The sequence below is a fragment of the Sarcophilus harrisii genome, chromosome X (assembly GCF_902635505.1).
Source record: "Sarcophilus harrisii chromosome X, mSarHar1.11, whole genome shotgun sequence".
NCBI classification, from domain to species: domain Eukaryota; kingdom Metazoa; phylum Chordata; class Mammalia; order Dasyuromorphia; family Dasyuridae; genus Sarcophilus; species Sarcophilus harrisii.
Window position 1 is genome coordinate 82,988,528 of NC_045432.1, and position 22,247 is coordinate 83,010,774.

At 39.6% G+C, this 22,247-nt stretch overlaps 1 protein-coding gene across 1 annotated transcript in view; it reads left to right on the forward strand.

Annotated features, from left to right (window-relative positions):
* LOC116420379 overlaps positions 1–20,182 on the forward strand; it is a 122,958-nt gene extending 102,776 nt beyond the window's left edge. Inside the window, exons 4-5 of the mRNA XM_031945145.1 lie at positions 13,436–13,498; positions 15,999–20,182. Of these exons, the coding sequence (XP_031801005.1) occupies positions 16,130–17,239 (1,110 nt within the window). The 5' untranslated portion in view covers positions 13,436–13,498; positions 15,999–16,129 and the 3' untranslated portion in view covers positions 17,240–20,182. The remainder of the gene's footprint in view (positions 1–13,435; positions 13,499–15,998) is intronic.
* Positions 20,183–22,247: the final 2,065 nt, after the last annotated feature.

A 22,247-nucleotide genomic window follows, 5' to 3' on the forward strand; every position in this document is an offset into this window, starting at 1 on the left:
TAAATAAATTAATATTAGATTTGTAATTTATTTCATTAATTTCAAATAATTAATCACCAATTAAATTCATTAATTACTAATTCATTTCATTAATTTGTCAGTCAGCTAATTATCTAGTCAAATGAAATTTCACTTTGTATTAATTAATTGAATTCATTAATCATTTAATTTAACTGTATTAATAATAATTAATTTAATAGTTTATCATTTTATTATAAAGTTTTTAGGTAATTAATTTTATGCTTTTATATATTACATTTTTGGTTAATTTATTTTTATTTTTCTTATTTTAACACCAATTGCTTTATGATCTTGTTTGGGGTAAAATCAGAGCAAAGGAAAGCCATGGGAATTAAAACAAAACAGAAGAAAGTGACGTAGTGTGTCTTGATTTATCAGTCTCCTTAGGTCTTTCTGGATGCAGATGGATTTCTTTCCAAAGTCTGTGGGCATTGTCTTGGATCACTGACCATTGTCTCTTTCTCTCTTCTCTGTCTCTCCCCTCTCCCCACCTTCTCCTCCTTCTCCTCCTTCCCTCTCTCACTTTCTCTCTGTCTCTCTTCTTTCCTCTTTCTTTTACTTTCTCTCTTGATCCATTTTTCTGTCCCTGTTCTCTCTACTGTCTGTCTGTCTCTTCTTCTCCTCTTTCTCTTTTTTACTATCTTTTCTCTCTTGTCTCTTTTGTTGTCTTCTCTCTTTCTTTTCTTGATGTTTTCTGCTGTTCCTTTCTCTCTTTCTCCTTCTTCTTTCCTCTTAGGCTCTCTGGCTGTCCCTCTGCTAGCTGGCAGGAGTCCTGAAAGCCCCTTGATTTCTCAGGTTTCTTCCATTTGAATTGCTGTGAACTTCCATGGTTCCTTGTAAGCATTACAGCTTGGCTTTCTTATGATCTGAGGAGACCCTCTCTTTGGATGGACCCACTGGGTCCTAGGTCTTCTTTGCCATTTCCTGGGTGTGCTGAAGCTGGGTAGCCAGGTTTCCATTTTTTATGATGATGTTTGGAGGTGTCCTTTCCTTCTTTCTATTGTGATAAGTCTCCATGGATCTAGTTATCCCATCTTGCTTTCCTTTCTCCCCCAATACCTCCTTTTCAACCCAATTTTTTTAATGTCATCCCTCAAACAATTTCTCACCCCCTTCTCTTTGACCTCAAAGCTCTCAGAACTACAAGCATCATTTTTCTCATGTGGGAAAGCAATTTTCCCTTAATTCCTATGTTTTCATTTTCTTTCCTGTTTGCTTTCTAGGGTTGTTTAAAGATCAGTGTTGCTGTTTAAGTTCTGGTCTTTTTCAGGAGGAACTAATCACAATCCCTTTGTCCATTGAAGCTCTCTCTGAACCCAAAGGATGATGGATCCCTGGGCAGTGGCTTCTTGCTTGTCAAAGGGCAGGCCCATTGCCTTGGGAAATATGGTATTGCAGGGCTCCCACCCTTTGCTGTAGATGCCTCCATATCCTGGGTGACCCTGACTGTGGCTCCTCAACTCTTGGGTTGATGTTTTCCTTTCTGGGAGCTTGCAGTTCTTTTTCCTTGAGGTCATCATTTTGGAGTTTTGCAACCATGTTTCTTAGGGCCTTCTTTCTGGGATCTCTTTCCAGATGGGATAGAGGGCAACTTTGTTTTTAAGGAAGGGCATTTATTTTGAAAGGATTTTTTCTTTTTCTTTTTTTTTTTTTTTGAAAAAACTTTCTTTTTGTTTTTGTATGATTGTTAATGGCTTGTGCATGCAGGCACCATAGGGCTGCTAAGGAGGAGAGAAAGAGTATACCTGCTCCCCTCACTAGAACTCTCTCTCTTTTTTTTATTTTTATTTAATAGCCTTTTATTTATAGGATATATGCATGGGTGACTTTACAGCATTAACAATTGCCAAACCTCTTGTTCCAATTTTTTACCTCTTACCCCCCCCCCCCCTTGATGGCAGGATGACCAGTAGATGTTAAATATATTAAAATATAAATTAGATAACAATAAGTATACATGACCAAAACGTTATTTTGCTGTACAAAAGAATCAGACTCTGAAATATTGTACAATTAGCTTGTAGGAAATCAAAAATGCAGGTGGGCATAAATATAGGGATTAGAATTCAATGTAATGGTTTTAGTCATCTCCCAGAGTTGTTTTCTGGGCATAGCTGGTTCGTTCCATTACTGCTCCATTAAAAATGATTTGGTTGATCTCGTTGCTGAGGATGGCCTGGTCCATCAGAACTGGTCATCATATAGTATTGTTGTTGAAGTATATAATGATCTCCTGGTCTGCTCATTTCACTCCAGCATCAGTTCTTATAAGTCTCTCAGGCCTTTCTGAAATCCTCCTGTTGGTCATTTCTTACAGAACAGTTATTCCATAATATTCTTATACCACAATTTACTCAGCCATTCTCCAACTGATGGACATCCATTCAGTTTCCAGTTTTTAACCACTACAAAAGGGCTGTCACAAACATTCGTGCACATACAGGTCCTTTCCCTTCTTTATAATCTCTTGGGATATAATCCAGTAAGTAACACTCTGGATCAAAGGGTATGCACAGTTTGATAACTTTTGAGCATAGTTCAAGTACTCTCCAAAATGGTTGGATTCATTCACCTCCACCAACAATGCATCAATGTCCAGTTTTCCCGCATCCTCAACAATCATCATTATTTTCCTTCATCTTAGCCAATCTGACAGGTGTGTAGTAGTATCTTAGAGTTGTCTTAATTTGCATTTCTCTGATTAATAATGACTTGGGCATCTTTTCATATGACTAGAAATAGTTTCAATTTCTTCATCTAAATTGTCTGTTCATATCCTTTGACCATTTTTCAATTGAAGAATGGCGATTTTTATAAATTAGAGTTAATTCTCATATATTTTAGGCCTTTATCAACCTTTGACTGTAAAAATATTTTCCAGTTTTGCTTCCCTTCTAATCTTGTCTGCATTGTTTTGTTTGTCAAAACTTTTTCAGTTTGGTATAATCAAATTTTCTATTTTGTGATCAGTAATGATCTCTAGTTCTTCTTTGGTCATAAAGATCTTCCTCTTCCACAGGTCTGAGAGGTAAACTATCCTGTGTTCCTCTAATTTATTAATATTTCATTCTTTTCCTAGGTCATGAACCCATTTTGACTTTATCTTGGTGTACGGTGTTAAGTATGGATCAATGCCTAGTTTCTGCCATATTAGTTTCCAATTTCCCAGCAATTTTTATCAAACAGTAAGTTCTTATCCCAAAAGCTGGGATCTTTGGGTTTCAAAGACTAGATTCTTATTTGTTGACTGTTTTATCCCTTGAACCTAATCTATTCCACTGATCAACTAATCTATTCTTAGCCAATACCAAATGGTTTTGGTAACTGCTGGTCTATAAATATAATTTTAGATCTGGTACAGCTAAGCCACCATCATTTGATTTTTTTCATTATTCCCTTGAAATTCTTGATCTTTTGTTTTCCATATGAACTTTGTTTTATTTTCTAGGTCATTAAAATAGTTTTTGGGACTCTGATTGGTATAGGCTAAATAAATAAGATTAGTTGGTAATATTGTCATCTTTATTATTTGCTCGCCCTATCCAAGGCATTTAATATTTTCAATTGGTTAGATCAGACTTAATTTGTGTGAAAAAGTGGTCTGTAATTTTGCTCATAAAGTTTCTGATTTTCCCTTGGCAGATAGATTCCTAAATATTTTATATTATCGTATTACTTTAAATGGATTTCTCTTTTGTAACTCTGACTGTTGGATTTGTTAGTGATATATAGACTGCTGATGACTTATGTGGGTTTTTTTAACCAGCAACTTGCTAAAGTTGTGGATTATTCTAATAACTTTTTAGTAGAATCCCTGGGGTTCTCTAAGTATACCATCATGTCATCGGCAAGAAGTGATAATTGGTTCCTCATTCCTATTCTTTTCCTTTAATCTCTTTCTCAGCTCTTATTCTATAGCTAGCGTTTCTAATACAATATTAAATAGTAACGGTGATAGTGGGCAACCTTGTTTCCTCCAGATCTTATTGGGAATGGTTGCAGTTTGTCTCCGTACATATGATGTTACTGATGGTTTTAAATAGATGCTGCTGATTATTTTAAGGAAAAGTCCATTTATTCCTATACTCTCAAGTGTTTTAATAGGAATGGATGTTGGATTTTATCAAATCTTTTCTGCATCTATTGAGATGATCATATGGTTTTGTTAATTTGGTTATTAACATGGCCAATTATATTGATAGTTTTTCTAATATTGAACCAGCCCTGCATTCCTGGTATAAATCCTACTTGATCATAGTGTATTATCTTGGAGATGATTTTCTGTAGTCTTTTGCTAATATCTTTTTAGATTTTAGCATCAATATTCATTAGGGAGATTGGTCTATAATTTTCTTTCTCTGTTTTCAGCCTACCTGGTTTAGGTATCAGTACCATGTCTGTGTCTAGAAGGAATTTGGTGGACTCCTTTATTCCTATTTTATCAAATAATTTATATATACATTGGGGCCAATTGTTCTTTAAATGTTTGGTAAAATTCACATGTAAATCCATCTGGTCCTGGGGATTTTTCTTAGGGAGTTGTTTAATTGCCTGTTCTATTTCTTTTTCTGAAATGGGACTATTCAAGCAGTTTACTTCCTCCTCTGTTAGTCTGGGAAGTCTATATTTTTGGAGGTAGTCATCTATTTCACTTAGGTTATCAAATTTATTGGCATAAAGGTTGAGCAAAAATAACTCCTTATTATTTCTCTAATTTCCTCTTCATTGGTGGAAAGTTCTCCCTTTTCATTTTAAGACTACTAATTTCATTTTCCTCCCTCCTTTTTCTAATCAGATTTCAAAGGCTTATCTATTTTATTGGCTTTTCATAGAACCAACTTTTAGTTTATTAATTAGTTCAATAGTTTTTACTTTCAATATTTTTAATTTCTCCTTTTAATTTTAAATTTCCAATTTAGTATTTGATTGGGGTTTTTTAATTTGGTCTTTTAAAATTTTTTTAGTTGCAAGCCCAATTCATTAATCTTTTCTTTCTCTGTTTTTATTCAAGTAAGCCTCTAAGGATATAAAATTCCCTCTTATTACCGCTTTGGCTGCATCCCACAAATTTTGGTATGATGTCTCATCTTGTCATTATCTTAGTGAAATTATTAATTGTATCTATAATTTGCTCTTCACCCAATCATTCTTTAAGATGAGATTGTTTAGTTTCCAATGCTTTTGGTCTATTTCCCCTAACTTTTTGTTGAATGTGTTTTTATTGCATCATGATCTGAAAAGCATTTACTATTTCTGCTTTCTTGCATTTAATTTTGAGGTCTTTATGTCCTAATACATGGTCAATTTTGAATAGGTTCCATGAACTGCTGAGAAGAAAGTATATTCCTTTCTATCTCCATTCAATTTTCTCCAAAGATCCAACATACCTAATTTTTCTAATATTCTATTTACCTCTTTAATTTCTTTCTTATTTGTTTTGTGATTTGATTTATCTAAATCTGAGAGTGCAAGATTGAGGTCTCCCGCTATTAGAGTTTTGCTGTCTATTTCTTCTTGTAACTCTCTTAACTTCTCCTTTAGGTAGTTAGATGCTATACCACTTGGTGCAAAGTTTAATACTGATATCGCTTCATTTAGCAAGATATAGTTTCCTTCCTTATCTCTTTTAATTAGATCAATTTTTGCTTTTTGCGTCTGAGATAAGGATAGCTACCTACTTTTGACTTCACCTGAAGCATAATAGATTTTCCAGCCTTTTACCTTTACTCTAAATTATCTCCTACTTTAAATGTGTTTCTTTAAACAACATATTGTAGGTTCTGACTTTTGATCCAGTCTGCTATCTGCCTCCTCTTTATGGGGAGTTCATCCCATTCCATTTACTGTTAAATTACTAAATCTGTATTTCCTGCCATCCCTAATAACCGCAGATTATGCTTGTTATTCTTGCCTCCCAAAGGAAACCCATCCACAAAGGGAAAGGAAACTTATCATATCTGAGGGAATTTAGAGGGAGGGACATTGTGTGAATCTTACTCTCATCAAGAGTTGGCTCAAAGAAAAATAATTGACATTTGTTTTAGAAAATTCTCTCACCTCATTAAAAACGGGGGAGAGGAAAAGGGAAAAAAAAGAGTAATAAAAGGGAAGGAAGGAAAAGACTCAAAGGGAGGGAGGGATTATAAAGAGGGTGAGCATCGTGATACAAGAGGGGTACATAAGTTTAAAAGGGGGAAAGGATTTTTTCAATTAACAAGTATTTATTTTCTCTAAAATGTACTTATTTCATCTTAGGAAATAGTTCCCAATCTCAAGAATTCCCAAACACTGTACAATATATCATATTACACATGAATTAAAATGTTATGTCCAAGGAAATAAAAAGAAGAAATCAAAATAGGTTTCTGCAAGTAAAGAAAAAATGAACTACGTTAAAATATGACAAAAGTCCAATTGAAAAAAAAAAGACATTTTCAGATTTACAAAACAACTGCCCCAAGATGGCATTATGAATATTTGGAATATATATTAAGGCTTAAATATGTGCCATTTCCCCTTTGTTATCTGGAGAGCAAGGGCCATGTCTTGTCATTTTAATTTATAAACAGAAATAATCTCTTTTTTGATACTTTGAGGATTGCTGATTTCATTAATGCTAGAACTCCCCTGCTACATGTCTTTTAATCTGCAGTTTGCTTTTTCATGTTGTATTTTTCTACAAGGGGCAGAGCTTCTTTGCCCCCCCAATTTGACACAGTAGTTAGGTACATGGGGACTGGAGCCATAAAATTTTCTTTAATTGAATTATGATCTCACCACATTATAGACCTTAAAAGAGAGACTTTGAATGTCATGTACATCATCAGCTTCATTTTACAGATAGGAAAACTGAGGCCTCTTCAGTCAGTGAACTAAATCATAGAAGATCATTGGATGTACTGTGGGAAAAAGATCCCGGGGTCACTATTTAGAGGTGGAAATCCTTTAGATGGAACATTCAAATTTTCCCTCTGCTATTATTCAACCTGGTATACCTGAGAATCTCTTAAACAATGTTATCCAGGCTCTATGTTTGTTTGTTTTTTCCCTGTCTCTCAGGGAGACCAATAATTTTCAATTGTCTCTTCTACATCTGTATTCCAGGTTGGCTGTTTTGCTCATATTTTATATATTCTTCCATTTTCCCTTCTTTTTAAATTTATTTGACCAATTCTTCACATCACATAGTCATTAACTTCCATTTACCTTCTTGCAGTATTTTTTAATGTACGATTTTCTCAGGTTATTATTATTTGCTATCTTGCTCACAGCAGGAGTAGCCTTGTTGTTTTTGTAGATTGGCAGTTTCCTAAGGGTCCCTTGCATTTGGTGTGTTGCCTATTGCAGGAGGTAACTTTGGTTTCCATTTTCCAACGTCCCCTTTTCTTTGGTGTCTTGCACACAGTTGGTTTCGTGGATGGCATTTTCCAGGGTCCCTTAGGTTTGGTGTATTTCACAAGCAGGGGTACCTTGTGCCATTTCAAAGGCCTTTTTAGTTGGTGTCTTCCTCACGGCATCGAATAAGTTAGTAAATTAATAAAATTTATTCAAGATAATAAAATTAATTAATAGCAAATTGACTGGATTAATTAATAAATTGATAAAATTGAAGAATTCATTAATAAAGTTAATGATTACTAATTAAATTATTTTAAAAATGAATAAAAAACCAAATCATCAAACATTGTGACTTAGGCTCCAATGAGCCCTAGATGAGGCATTGGAACACATGCTTTTGAATCCTCCTGGTTCTGCTGTTGAATACTAAGTAAATTAATTAATAAAAGTAATCAATTACTGACAAAATTCATATTAAATATACTGATACATGTATTAAAATAATTATTATTTAGCAAAATTAGTTAATTAATGGATTGATTAGTGAAATTTAATGAATTAATGTATAAAATTTATGTTATATTAGTGAAGAATTTAATTGACACTTTGATAAATAAAATTAATAAGAACATTAACAAATGTAATAAATGATTATTTACTTTTAATTAGATTATTAAAATTAATGGAAATAAATTAATAGAAAATTATAGAAAAAACAAATCCACAAACCTGTGACTCTTTTGCTTTCTCTTACTGTCTCTGTCTCTGTCTTTCTTATTTCCTTCTGATTCTTTTCCTGTCTCTGTCTTTTTCTGTTTCTCCATCCTCTGATCTTCTTCTCTTTTCAGTCTTTTTTCATTCTTGCTCTCTTTTCTCTGTCACTTTCTCTGTCTCTGTCTCCATCTATCCATCTGTTTCTCTCTCTTTTTCTAAATTTCTCTAAGATTCCCTGACTTTGTTTCATTCTTTTTGTTCATATGCTCTTTTGTTCTCTTGCTCTCTTTTGCTTGCACTCTCTCTTGTTCTCTTTTGCTTGCACTCTCTCTGGATCTCATTTTCTCCCTCCCTCCCTCCCTCATATTTTTCTTTTTTCCCTCTATATCTGTTTTCTCTGTCTCCTGTCTCTCTGAGTCTCTCCTCTCTCTCTCTCTCTCTCTCTCTCTCTCTCTCTCTCTCTCTCTCTCTCTCTTTTCTCCTCTCTTCCTCCTTCCCTTCCTCCCCCTCTCCCAGTGAGGAAAAAACACGATTAATTAGGAAAAGATGGCTGAAGAGGAGAAGGACATTCTCTAATGTGTCAACTTTCTATTTCAAATTCAACTAATAGTTATTTAAAGAAATGTAAGGCAAATCAGGTTTCTTTTTAGTCTGATTCTGAAGGACCACCGTGGAACAGACTTATATGGTAAGAATCAGAGCTGATAAAACTTACCCTAGTTAAAAGTAACAAAGTCAATAACAAACTTTCCATTAAACTTTGGTAAAAAAACTCTTTCAAGGTTGACCATTCTAAAGGATGCCAAAATGGAATTCACCAACTCAAGTACATATTCATGGTCACCCTCTGTGGGACCTTTAGTCTAATTGTAATGCAACAACTTGTAATCCAAATGCATTATAATTAGAGTGAATATGATTTGTAGAATTCCCTATAAAGGGTTGCCTTTTGACTTACAGTGAGAAGGAACTAGGTGCTTTAGTAATTGGAAATCAGATTGCAAATTAGCCCTGTCATCGATGATGAAAGTTGATGTCTAATATAAAGCAAGACTCTTATAGTTAACATAAACTTACTATTCTCAGTTTGTTTAGTAAAGTCAGTGGAAGGAAGTAGGTACTGGAGGGAAACAAGTCCCTTTCTCACAGATATGTATTAAAGGTATTATAGATGACCACTATCCACAGGACTATGATGAAAATTGGGACAAGGTCTTCTCCTTTTTTTTGTTTTTGCTGGGATGAACATAACCCCTGGTGGGAATCAGGGCTAAGCTAGGTAAATGGACTTTTCCAAGGGACAGAGAGGCCAGGACATAGACACTTCCCTAAGGGAAGCAAAGATCCACTTGGGAAAGCTTTAGTAGTGACTTCTAAGGTACCAGGGACCTAGTCTCAGCCATACTATATTTTATTAAGTATCTGTTTTAATGTAGGATTAAATTTTTCCACTGTCATATATAGAAACATTTTTAGCATTCATTTTTTTTTAAATGTGAGCTTCAGATTCTCTCCTTCCTCCTTCTGCCCCAAACACCCCTTTGCTTGAGAATGGAAGCCTTTCCAAATAAGGTAAACCTTGTTTATTAACTTTTTTCTATTATCAATGTTTCAAGAAAACACAGGCCTTCCATACAGAAAAATCAAGAAAATATGAGAGAGAGTACAAAAAGTATATTCTAAATTAAGCAATTTAGTTGGGTATTCTTTCTCTTCCTTTTCCTTCCTCTCCCTCCCTTTGTCATCTGTCTTTTTTTTCTCTTATTTATTATAAATTTTAATAAAATTATTCATTTTGGCCCACATTTAAATGTTTGGTAATAAAGAATTCTGTTTCTAAAATAGGTAATGACATTGCTTTACAGAACCCATGCTTTTTAATTTAACAAGATTCAAGATTAAAGTCCAAAGAGTTTGCCGGGTCCTATCATGATTAAAAATTCGTAGGAGCTGCTAAAGATGGTATGGGAAGATGACATTCATTCTTAAAGTTAGGAAGACTTGAATTTATGTCCTGCCTGTGATATCTCTTTCTCTTCCTCCCTCCTTTTCTCTCTCTCTCTCCCCTCCCCCCATATCTGTCTGTCTGTCTCTCTCCCTCTCTCTGTCTCTCTCTCTGTGTATGTATATATATATATATATATATATATATATATATATATATATGTGTGTGTGTGTACATATATATGTGTGTGTGTACATATATATTTTTGTATATACGTGTATATATACATATATATTTATATAGAGATATGTATCTATCTGCTACAGTAACTCGTAGCTTTTTAATGCCTCAGACAATTCTAAGATAATAAAAGTCCAGAAGAGTTGCCAGTCTATCATGACAGGGTAAATTCTTGCCCTAGGAGCTGCTTACATAGATGTGATCATGGGATGAGATCATTCTATTCATAGAAACTTTTAGAAAATGGAATAGGTTTTTAAAGTAATACTACTATAGGCAAGCTGGCATGTGAATGACCCTCTTGGTGGAGCAGCTGGTGTTCTAACCGTTCAGGAAAACAAATTGGAATTATGTGGAGAAAGTTTCTAAACCCACCATAGCCTTGGATCTAGAGATTCTAATGCTAGGCAAACACTCCGGGAGGTCAAACACAAAAAGAAAGGGTATCTGTAGACCAATATACTTAGAGTCGTATTTTTTTGTGGTGGCAAACAAACTGAAACAAAGTGGATGCCTAGCATTTGGGGGATGAGCGAAGGCATTGTGGCACATCAATATATAGTATCCGTACTATAGGAACTAAGATTCACACACACAGAGACACACACACACAATCACACACACACACAGAGACATACACACACAGAGACACACACACCCCCTCACACACACCCTCACACGCAAAAACTGGTATGCACTGGTGCCAAATGAAGTAAGTAGAGTCAGGAAAACACTAAAGGAGCCAGAAAATATGTGCTTATCAAGTCCAGTATTGACGCTGCAATAGACATGAGGATATGTTTTACCTTCCTCTTTTTTTGAAAGAAAATGGATTGTTTCATACATTTCCATAAATGGTTTGCGTGTCTCTTGGTTTTAGAGACTCTTACAGTGTCAGGGAAGAAAAGGTATGTGCCAAAATGCCTGTGATTTAAAGCTGAGAAACATGAGTAAAACTTAGTTTTAATATACTTAAATTAGCCAAAGGATAAAATTAATAATAATAATAATAAACTCCTCAGTTCAGATATATTTCAGCGCTAAAAGAGAGTATTTCACCTCCAATTTTAACCATGACAACTATAAGAAAACAGCTTGAGGAGAGCAAAGGCAGGATGCCTGCGTTCCCTTTCCCAGGATGACGCGTAATGCCGTGAGTGAGTGCTCAGTTAGCCTCGGATTCTTCAGATATTTATGAGCCCTGAGGTCGATGGACAAGTTTGGTGTTGTCTTCAGAGTCTCATTTTTGAACAACAGCTCAAAGTCTTGTGGCGTCTCAATGAATAGGGAATTGGTAAATCACACTGCTCCTAGGGGAGCCTCCATGGCCGACATCTTTCCGACACGAATTAATGAAGTCTCTGGGTACCTTGAGAGCTATTCTTACACCTACATGGTGCAAGAAGGAAAGTCAAAGCAAGTAATGTTAATTGGCTTTTCTGAGCTTGTTGTGAGAGGGAGAATGAGGTCCACTAGCCAGCTGTGCCTCCATTTTATTCTGAGTGTGTTGCTGGGACTGCTGTGACTTTTGCTTGGGGAGGCCGTATTGCAGGGCATTTATGCAGAAGAGCACAGAGAGCTACAAGGGTCTAGGCCATGTCCCCTATCGCAGAAAAAGGCTCAGACTGCTGGGAACAGCTGAGTTGCCCGCCATTGTTCCTAGGTGCCTGGAAGCAACAGCAGAAGGTGGTGGTGGTAAGTGGAAGGCGAAGCATTGTTGTTCCTGATCATTCTGTGTCCTTGAACTCCGGGGGGAAGGGGTGAAATGTGGGGGCTGTGCCAGCAATCGGGCAGTGTGGCAGGCCTGTCTCATTAGCAGGTGCTTGCCCTGTCTGAAAGGGAAGCTGGGAAAGCTGCGATTGGAGGTAGGAATGTTATAGGAAGGTAGAAGGCAAGTATTTCTACATTCCACCATCAACCCTGGGTTTCCACAGCAGGGGCTAGCTCTGATTGCCATTGCCCTTTTTATTTGGTGTCTTACTTATAGCAAGATGTTGCCTTAGTTGCCCTTATACAACACTCCCTTCTTGTTGTTGTCTTCCTCATATCAGGCAGTAGGCTGGCAGGTATCCTGGATTGGCAGTTTTCCAGGGGTCCCTTGGGGCTGGTTTGCTGCCCACAGCAGGTGTAATATAGAGGGCTGAAACTCTGAAAAGGTGTGCTTGAATCAGACCGCAGAGTAATTGATGCTAATTATCTATTTGCTGTGAGGTAATGGCTCTATAAGCATATACTTATATGATACGGTAAGGTGATGGCTTTCCTTATGATTGGCACTTGCTGAATGTTTGGTGGTGAGGTAATAGTAGGCAAGGATTGGAGGGCTGAGGGAGAGAGGTCAGGGTCACATGGCTGCAGGACAAAGAGGAGAGGGGCTGGAGACTCTGGACTCCAGAATCCAGGAGACCTCTTTGGCAAGCCTAGTGGCAGCTTGCCTGCCGCCTTCACTTCTCCCCCTAAAGACCAAGGACTTTGATTGATCCTGACTCTGACTGATCCTGAGGCCCTCCAGTGAGCTAGCTTGGACTTTATACGTCATTGTTTTCAATTATTGGCTCTCTAGGAGCTATAATTAATTCCCCCATGCCTAAACCTTCTAAATCAGTTGTTCAATCTGAAAAAACAGTATACAAGCGTGGCTTCCTTCCCAGCTTAAAAATATTTGTTGCCCTCTAAATATACATTTTTGTATTAAGAAATATACTTGTGAAAATATGTTCTCAGGAAGTGGAAACCAGGATTCTAAAGCTAAAATAATTTGTGTTGGCTCCCCTGCCTTCCATTCTCAATCTGCTTATCTAAAAGAGATTATGTTTATAATAGGAAGAAATACTTTATTAAGTCTACTAATTGTAAAATAAGGATTTTATGTTCTGCAGTGACGGTTCCTGATTTTGAAAAAGTTAAACTAAGAGACAGAGAGTAACTTTACCTTTCTCTTGAAAATTTTTTTTACCAAAAATGTGCATTCTATTTATGGCTGTGGAATAACTGGTATGAACATGATGTTCCTAGCACAGCATAGAGAATGAGTACAAGGAAACTCGAGGAGGACCCAGAGGAATACCATGTCCCTTGCTAAATGGCTCCTGCACAAGATGTGCTTTTTTGATAGGCTGCTTGCTCTTCCTTAGCACACTACTGATTTCCCCTCCCACCCCCTTTCTCTCTCTCTAGTCTGCTGGAGCCTTGGAGAGCTGGACATGTTTGAAAGGAGTCTAACCCAAGTTCTTGTGTGAGGTAAGCAACTACTGTTTTGTTGGCTGCCTCGGAATACCTGGAGGGGAAAGGGGAGAGGTTTTAGAATGAAAAAGGAAAAGAGGGAGAAGCTGTTGCTGGCCTTCTCCACATAGGATGTGGTTGGGAGGGTCTGTATACAAGTTCATCCGAGGCTTGGGGGTGAAGGAGTCATGGCAGAATGGAGGGTTGTCTCCTTGTATATCTTACTGCTGGACTTTGTTGGTGACATAGAAATGCTGATGATTTACATGGATTCATTTTGCATCCTGCAACTTTGCTAAAGTTAATAGTTTGTAATCGTTTTCTTTTTAGTTCTCTAGGATTCTCTGAGTATACCTTCTGCCCCCTTTTTGTTTCATGTCATAATTTTGTTTCCCCATTACCTGCTCTAATTCCTTTAATTTCTTTTTCTTCTCTTATTGCTAAAGCCAACATTTCAAATACAGTATTGAATAGTAATCATGATAGTGGGCAACTTGATTTCATGTGGTTTTCAAGGGAAACTGGGAAAGCTCCAGTGGATTCCAGGCTTCACTCTGCCATGCTGCAGTTCTCTGGGTAACTGAGAGCTGTTTGTTCATCCTAGCTTCCTCTGAGGCCCAACAGGAGCAAAGCAAGGAGTCGAATGCCTTTTCTGGGCCCACTGCCTTCCCATTCCTGGTCCTGCCCCTGATACCTTGGAGAGAGGGAAAAGAGGACTAACAGGTCTACTTATGTCCAGTATGAATCTTCCTTTTTTGCTGCCTCAGTTACACTGGAGGGGAAAGGATGATATCAGGGAGCTGATCCTCTTCTCTTCTTTCTCTTGATTGTAGTAAGTCTCCATGGGATCTAATTTATCCCATCATAGCTCCCTTTTCTTCTTTTCCCAATACAATCCCTTTTCAACCTATAAATGCTTTTTTTCCCTTTCATATCATCACATTAGATGCAATTTCTTTTTTTCTATTTTTTTCTTAAAGTTTTTTATTATTCAAAACATATGCATGGATAATTCTGCAACAGTAGCCTTTGCAAAACCTTGTGTTCCTGTTTCCCACTTCTCTCCTCTAGATGGCAAGTAGGCCAATATATGTTCAACATGGTAGAAATATATGTTAAATCCAATATTTGCATACACATTTATACAATTATCTTGTTGTATAAGAAAAACCAAATCCAACCAGAACAAAAAGATGAAGAAAATAAAATGCAAGCAAACAACAACAGAGTGAGAATTCTTTGTTGTGAACCACCCTCAATTTCCACAGTCCTCTCTCTGGGTGTAGATGGCCATTCATAATTAATGTATTAATCTATCAGTTTAATGAATGATACATTTAGCAAATTGATTGTTAGTTTCATTGATAATTAAATTAATATGATTGATTTTTATTTATTCATTTTTTTAGTTTAGTGTTTTTTAATGCTAGAACTCCCCCTGCTCTATGTCTTTTAATCCCCAGCTTGCCTTTCCATGTTGTACGATTCCAGAAGTGGCAGAGCTTCTTTGTCCCCACACTTGACACAGTAGTAACAGGTATATGGGGACGAGATCCATCAATATCTGTTGAAGTGAATTATAATCTCATTGCCTCAGAGACCTTAACAGAGAGACGGCACTCTGAATGTCATGTGCATCACCAGCTTCATTGTACAGATATGGCGACTGAGGCCTCCTTAGTTTTAGTGAAGTAAGTTATAGAAGATCATTGGCTGTAGAGTGGGAAAAGATGCTGGGATCACTATTTAGAGTGGGAAGTGACTCTGGCAGTCTAGATGGAGACTTTTAAGGATGATTTTGCCCTTTGCAGCTCCTGTATCATCCCGGTTGGTAGAAGCATTTCCTTCCAGGACTGAGAAGGCTCAGGAGGTGTCACAATGCTTACTAAAAGGGATCATACCTCATTTTGACCTACTTAGCTCCTTACAGAGAGACAATGGGCCGGCCTTTACTTCCCAGCCAAAGCACTCAAAATCCCCTACCACCTGCCCTCTGCTTGTTGTCCTCAGGCTTCTGGGAAGGTGGAGAAAACGAACCACACTCTCAAGGAGTCCTCACTAAACTGTGCTTAGAGACTGGAGAGCAATGCATAAAGAGTCTCCCATTAGGACTGCTTAGCGTCCGAATCTCCCCTTGGAAGAACATTAAGCTGAGCCCTTTTGAACTCCTGTATGGACAGCCTTTTCTGACCACTGATATTCCTGTAGACCCGCAACAGCGTCTGGTCACTCAGTTTGCCACAAGGCTCGGTGCAGTTCAGAAGGCCCTTTCTGCATATGCAAACGAGCGTCTTCCTCAACCTACAGATGCTCATGGTCAGGTGGCCTCTCCTGTAAATCCTGGGGACATGGTGTACTTAAAAACCTAGAAGCCCCAGGGGTCTGCCCCCCTAGGTGTAAAGTGCAAAGGCCCCTACAAGCTCGTTCTGACCATTCCAACATCAGTCAGACTGGAAGGGTCCCCCAGCTGGAGTCATATTTCTAGGATTCAAAATGCTGCCTATTGCCTCTCTTTCAGATACCTCAGGATATTCCTGTAAGCCCGACCTGAAGTTTCTCTTCCACAAGAAGCCTGAAAAAACTCTGGAGAAAGAAGGGTGAAATCGTCTGTCTCTCTCTCACTCTAATCTCCTTCCTTCCTTTATCACCATGAGGACTCTCCTCCTGATACTCTCTCTCCAGCTTTGCTGGTCTTCCTCTGTGGGCCCTCGCCAGTGGGGAGACAACTTCCTGGCCAGACTAGGGGACTCTGTGGGTAATGGGGGGGTCCAGGATTGTTGGGTGTGCCACCAACACCCCCAAGGTGGCCCACAGATGCGGCCTTATGCATTCTTTGCAAAGGTCCCATTCCCACGGGTCACCATCTCGTCCCTGGACGCCACTCCATTTGTACTAGCTACCCCGCAGGGGAACTCCTCTGACCCGACTGCCCCCTGCTTTCTGGCTGGGAAAGATCTCCTATTTACACATCACCAAAACACAGAGACAGTGGTTGTCACCGTGGCCCATAATGGCCACGTTGACATCCCTGATGTGGGGACACTGACTTGTACCACCAACACTGTGGGTGCAAGCGAGTGTGACCCCTCTCGAGCCTGCCGCAATTTCACCTCGGCAACTTGTACCAGCTGCAGAGGTGGGTCTCGGGCTAGATGCACCTATGACTCTGGACCTCCCCAAAGAGTAACTGTGGGGCATCCATTCCGGGCTTATCCTGGCAAACCCGCCCACAGTGCTTCCGCAGCACCTTCCTTGAAGCTTCTTCACAAGCTCCTGAAAACTCACATTGTGATCGATAGAATGTCATGTAACTACAGTCATCCTTGGGGACGGGCAACCAGGAGACGGCTACAGAAGCTGACCTCGGGTACCCTCTGTGCGCCAAAGGGATATGCTTTTCTCTGTAAAGTAAATGCTCCATTCTTTTTCAATATTTCCAAGGTTCCTGTTAAGAGGAATGCCTCTGATTGGGACCCTCCCTCACCTGTAATTCTCTCCACCCGTTGCTTAACACCTTTCAAGCACTATGGAGCTTGCACTCTAGGCCACTTAAGGGCTCCTTTCACTGTATATAATGCTAGAACCTCAGACACAGCCCCCACCCCTTCAAGTAGACAGAAGCGAGGATTTTGGGAAAAAATTCTTTGGTTCTTAAGGAATGTCTCAGCAAAGCTAGTTCCCTGGTCGGAATACTTAGAACAGGAGGATTTTCTCGCCAACCTTACTGCCGCCATGAACTACCATCGCCACATAATGTAGGGAAAGCTGTTGGAGGCAAGACATTTGTGAGAAACTCCTCACCTCCTCCCCACCCCCAGTCTTCCTCTGGGTGGGGTTCCTGGCTGTGGTCTCTAATAACTACTATACTAACTCACTCCTCATGATTAATTTTTTTTTTACTCATATCAGGCTCCTGCATTTTAAACTGCTCTTGAGATTTTTTCCCTCCAGGCTCCAAGGTACGAATTTTCAACTGCTCATTCAGCATGGAGATTGTGGGACGACCGATTGGGACACACAACACCCCTTGGATGCTGATGCGTCTTCAGATCCCGATTCCCCCCCCCCCAACCCCGGGGGAACTTAGGGCTATGTCTACAACCCTCGTCAGCTCGAAGCAATTATAGAAGAATGAGACCTTCGCCCCTTTACCCCAAATGAATTTGAGGGGGGAAATGACGGGAGTGAACCGTAAAACTAGATTTGGAGTCTCAGACACTGAAAAGTCTGGGAAAAAGCATACTTTCCCAGACAAGTCCTTCCCAAGTTAAGCAACGTCATTCAATTGGAGATCTTGGTCAAATCATCCTCCATTGATCTTTTGGCGGTGTCCCCGATCCCTTTCCGGAAATTCCAGAGTCTGGGAAAAAAGCCTTCAAAATGATTTCAGATATCATTGTCATACGTCCAAGATTTACACATAAAACAGGGGTCTATTTACACACTCTTTGTAAACTTCCTCATGAGAGAGCTTCTTAGTGAACAATAAAACTTTCTTTTTGCCACAAATTTCAGGGTTCTAGAGACTTTTTTCCCATTTGGACCTGCCTCTCCGAGCAGAGGGGATCTCTATCCCCCTATTCCCACATCTCAACATAAAGACGCTTTTCAACATTCATTTTAAGTTCCAAACTTTTCACTCCTCCCCCACCAAGCAGCCAACCAATATAGGCTACACATGTACAATCATGGGAAATATATTTCCATATGAGTCTTGCGAAAGAAGAATCCGAATAAAAGGGGGAACTGCGTAGAAATAAAGAAAAATAATAAACAACCAAAAAAAGAGAATAGCCTGCTGTGAGCCACATTTACCCTCCACACCAGAGAGCCAAACTCCAAGGAGGCAGAGAGAATGTGGGTGGCTCCAAACATAATGTTCTATCGGGTATCAAGGCTTTCTGAAGGTGGACATGCATTTTCTCAGCAGTTCCATGCTGTCTGCCATCTACCCGGCAGTATTTTCTGTGGTTTCCCCCTCCATTTTGTATTTCAGTGTGAAACAAGTGAACTACAAAGCCACAATCACCAAAACAAACACAGCAAGATAGAGGGAAGATGGGCAAGGACTGGCTTGGGCCCCCCAGATTCAATACGGCTGCGGCTCCTCCCATAATTCCTTTCAATAGTGGGTGCCATAGCAAAGGCTCCGTTTTCAGAGGGGGGCGAATTCAGCCCATTCAACCGGAAGAACAAGCGGAGCACAATCTCAAGAGAAAGTAGCCGTGGAGGGCAAGTGGAGGAAGGAGACCCTCCCCTGCTATCTCTCCAATTGTATTTCTCAAGTTCCAACAAACCAAACGGGTGTCCACGGGCCTTGGGAAGTTCTGGAAACATAGAACCTGGAGGCAAAGAGGAAAAGAAAAAGACTGGAAGGCGCCAGAGAGCCTTCAATGCGATGGAAAAGGTCCCGATAGCGATCTCGGAGGAGAGACCGGAGCACCCCAGAGAGCTCGGGACTCCCCACGCTGCCTTTCGGGGGCCCCACTTCTTTTATTAGAGAGAGAACGTCCGAGACCAAAGTGACCTGTTTTCAGCGTAGACACCCAAAGCTTCCCTCCGATTTGCGGCTGCTGCTTCTCTGCTTGGCAGTCCCTTCAGTCAGAAAGAGCCGGTCCGGATCCCAGCGGAGCTGGCGCAGCAGCAGCAGGACCTGACCCAGAGAACTCTCCGAGTGCGCAGAGTCCCTCTGAGAGGGCTCCCTCCGGGTGAGACTGCCTGCCTCACTCCCTCGGCACTTGTTCCCCGTCCCCCTCCCCAATCCCAGCCCCTCCTTCCCCCCCGGAGTCAGAGGCCAGGCCTGGGAGGCTGAGCCGCTTCTGGACCCCGTGGTTGCAGGAGCATCAGAGGGAAAAGGCTGGGAGGGTGAAGAAGGTGCTGAAGGAACCCCGGCTGCTTTGCAGTCCGGCCCTCATGGAATCCTCCCCAGCAATTAAAGTCTCCGGCAAGGGGGTGATCACAGCAATGGGGAGCCAAGTCCGAATGGGATTGGGGGTGGGAGAGCTTTTCAGCGGAAACCAACACAGAGCCTCACTCAGCTCATCAAATGGGCTGTCAGGGAGCTTGAGCCTCTCGTGGAAATGGGGAAATTCTTGTGGAGATGGGGACCCAGAGTGTGGGAAAAGCCCCGCCTTCAGATCATTTTCTCTCTAAAGTCTGTGATTTGCGTCAAAGAATGAAAATTTCATTCTGTGAAATAATTGCCTTGGACAATTTGCGTTTATCCCCCTCATATTTAAATGGATTCTCTGAGAAGAAGGGGAGGAAGCTTCCAGAGTAAAGCCTGGTGTCCTTTTTCTTCCTGAGAAAGAAGGGGAGACTGGGAAGGACAGAAGGGGAGACTGGGAGGTAAGAAAGGTTCTTTGTTTTTCATTTCACCTTTTTCTCCCCGGGAGGGGCTGTTTAAAGTCCCAGTGGCTCTGCTTCCTGTACCTTCCCTCTTTCTTTTACACCTACAGCCTTCCCTCGGCTTAGTCAAGATGGATTTTTTGAAAAGCAGTTTGGTCAGTTTGGAACAACGGTTTGCCTCTAAAAAGTGGTCTTTGAAAATTCCATTGGACTTGTAGCAGGGTGGAAAAGTCCCTCTTCTAGCACACACACACACACACACACACACCCACACTTCCTCTACATGTCCTTTTTCCTGCTGGGACTTTCAAAAGCAAACCAAAAAATTAGGTTTCTCTGTTTAGGGCAAGTTTTTTTTTTAATTAATTAATTTATCATTATTAATTTTTTTTACAAAACATATACATGGGTACATTTTCAACACTGACCTCTGCAAAACCTTCTCTTCCAACTTTCCCCCTCCTTCCCCCCACTCCCTCCCCTAGATGGTAGGTAGTGTAATACTTGTTAAATATGTTTAACTATATATTAAATACACCATATATATACATATTCATACAATTATCTTGCTGCACAAGAAAAATTGGATCTATAAAGAAGGTAAAAAACCTGAGAAGGAAACCAAAAATGCAAGGAAACAATAACAGAAAGAGTAGAAATGCTATGTTGTGGTCCAAACTCATTTCCCATAGTCCTCTCTCTGGGTGTGGCTGATTATCTTCATTACTGAACAACTGGAACTGGTTTGTATCATCTCATTGTTGAAGAGAGCCACGTCCATCAGAATTGATCATCATATGGTATTGTTGTTGATGTGTACAATGATCTCCTGGTTCTGCTTGTTTCACTCAGCATCAGTTCATGTAAGGCTCTCCCAGCCTCTCTATATTCATCCTGATATATTTCTTACAGAACCATAATATTCCATAATATTCATATACCACAATTTACCCAACCATTCTCCAATCGACGAGCATGCATTCAATTTCCAGTTTCTAGCCACTACAGAAATGGCTGCCACAAACATTTTTGCACATACAGGTCCCTTTCCCTTCTTTAATATCTCTTTGGGATATAAGCCCAGTCGTAACACTGCTGGGTGAAAGGGTATGCAGAGTTTGATAACTTTTTGAGTAAAGTTCCAAATTGCTCTCCAGAATGGTTGGATCTGTTCACAACTCCACCAACAATGCATCAGTGTCTCAGTTTTCCCACAACCCCTCCAACATTCATCATTATTTTTTTCCTGTCATTTTAGCCAATCTGACAGGTGTGTAGTGGTATGTCAGAGTTGTCTTAATTTGCATTTTTCTGATCAATAATGATTTGGAGCACCTTTTCATGTGACTAGGAATAGTTTCAGTTTCTACATCTGAAATTTGCCTGTTCATATCCTTTGACCATTTATCATTTGGACAATGGCTTGATTTCTTATAAATTTGAGTCAATTCTGTATATATTTTGGAAATGAGCTCTTTCTTAGAACCTTTGACTGAAAAAATGTTTTCCCAGTTTATTGCTTCCCTTCTAATCTTATCTGCATTAGTTTTGTTTGTACAAAACTTTTTTAACTTAATATGATCAAAATTTTCTATTTTGTGATCAATAATGATCTCTATTTCTTCTTTGGCCACAATCTTCCTCTTCCACGGGTCTGAAAGGTAAACTGTCCTATGTTCTTCTAATTTATTTATAATCTAATTCTTTAGGCCTAGATCATGAACCTATTTTGAGGTTATCTTGGTGGATGGTGTTAAGTGTGAGTTCATCCCTATTTTCTGCCATACTAGTCTCCAATTTTCCCAGCAGTTTTTGTCAAACAGTGAATTCCTATTCCACAAGCTGGGGTCTTTGAGTTTGTCAAACACTAGATATCTATAGTTATTTTTAATGTTCCGATTAGCTCTCTGGAGGTCCTCCAAATGGGCGTTGTTTTCAGCAGAATAATCACCACAAGACAGAGACAGAATTCTCTCTGTCTCTCTGAATTGCTTTTTCTTTTCTTTTTCTCTTTCTCTGATTCTCTGGCTTCCAAACTCTTTGTTTCTGTCTCTCTTTGTCTGTCTGTCTCTTTCTCTCTTTGTCTCTCTCTGTCTCGGTCTCTCTCTGGCTTTCTCTAGAAGTCTCTCTCTCTTTTTTGACTGTGTTCCTTTTTCTGTCTCTTTCTCTTATGCCCAGACCACCCCCCTCTCTTTCTCTCTCCCCTCCTGTATGTCTCTGTCTCTCGTTGGATCTGGCTTGCTACCTTTGATTCTGTCTCTGACTCTGCTTCTCTCTGTCCCTCCAAATCACTCTTTTTCTTTCTCACTGTCTTACTCAATTTCTGGCTTTCTCCCTCTATCTGTCTCTGTGTCTGTCTCTCTGCAAGAAAGAAACAGAAACAGTGAAGGAGCCACACACACAGACACACAGAGAGAGA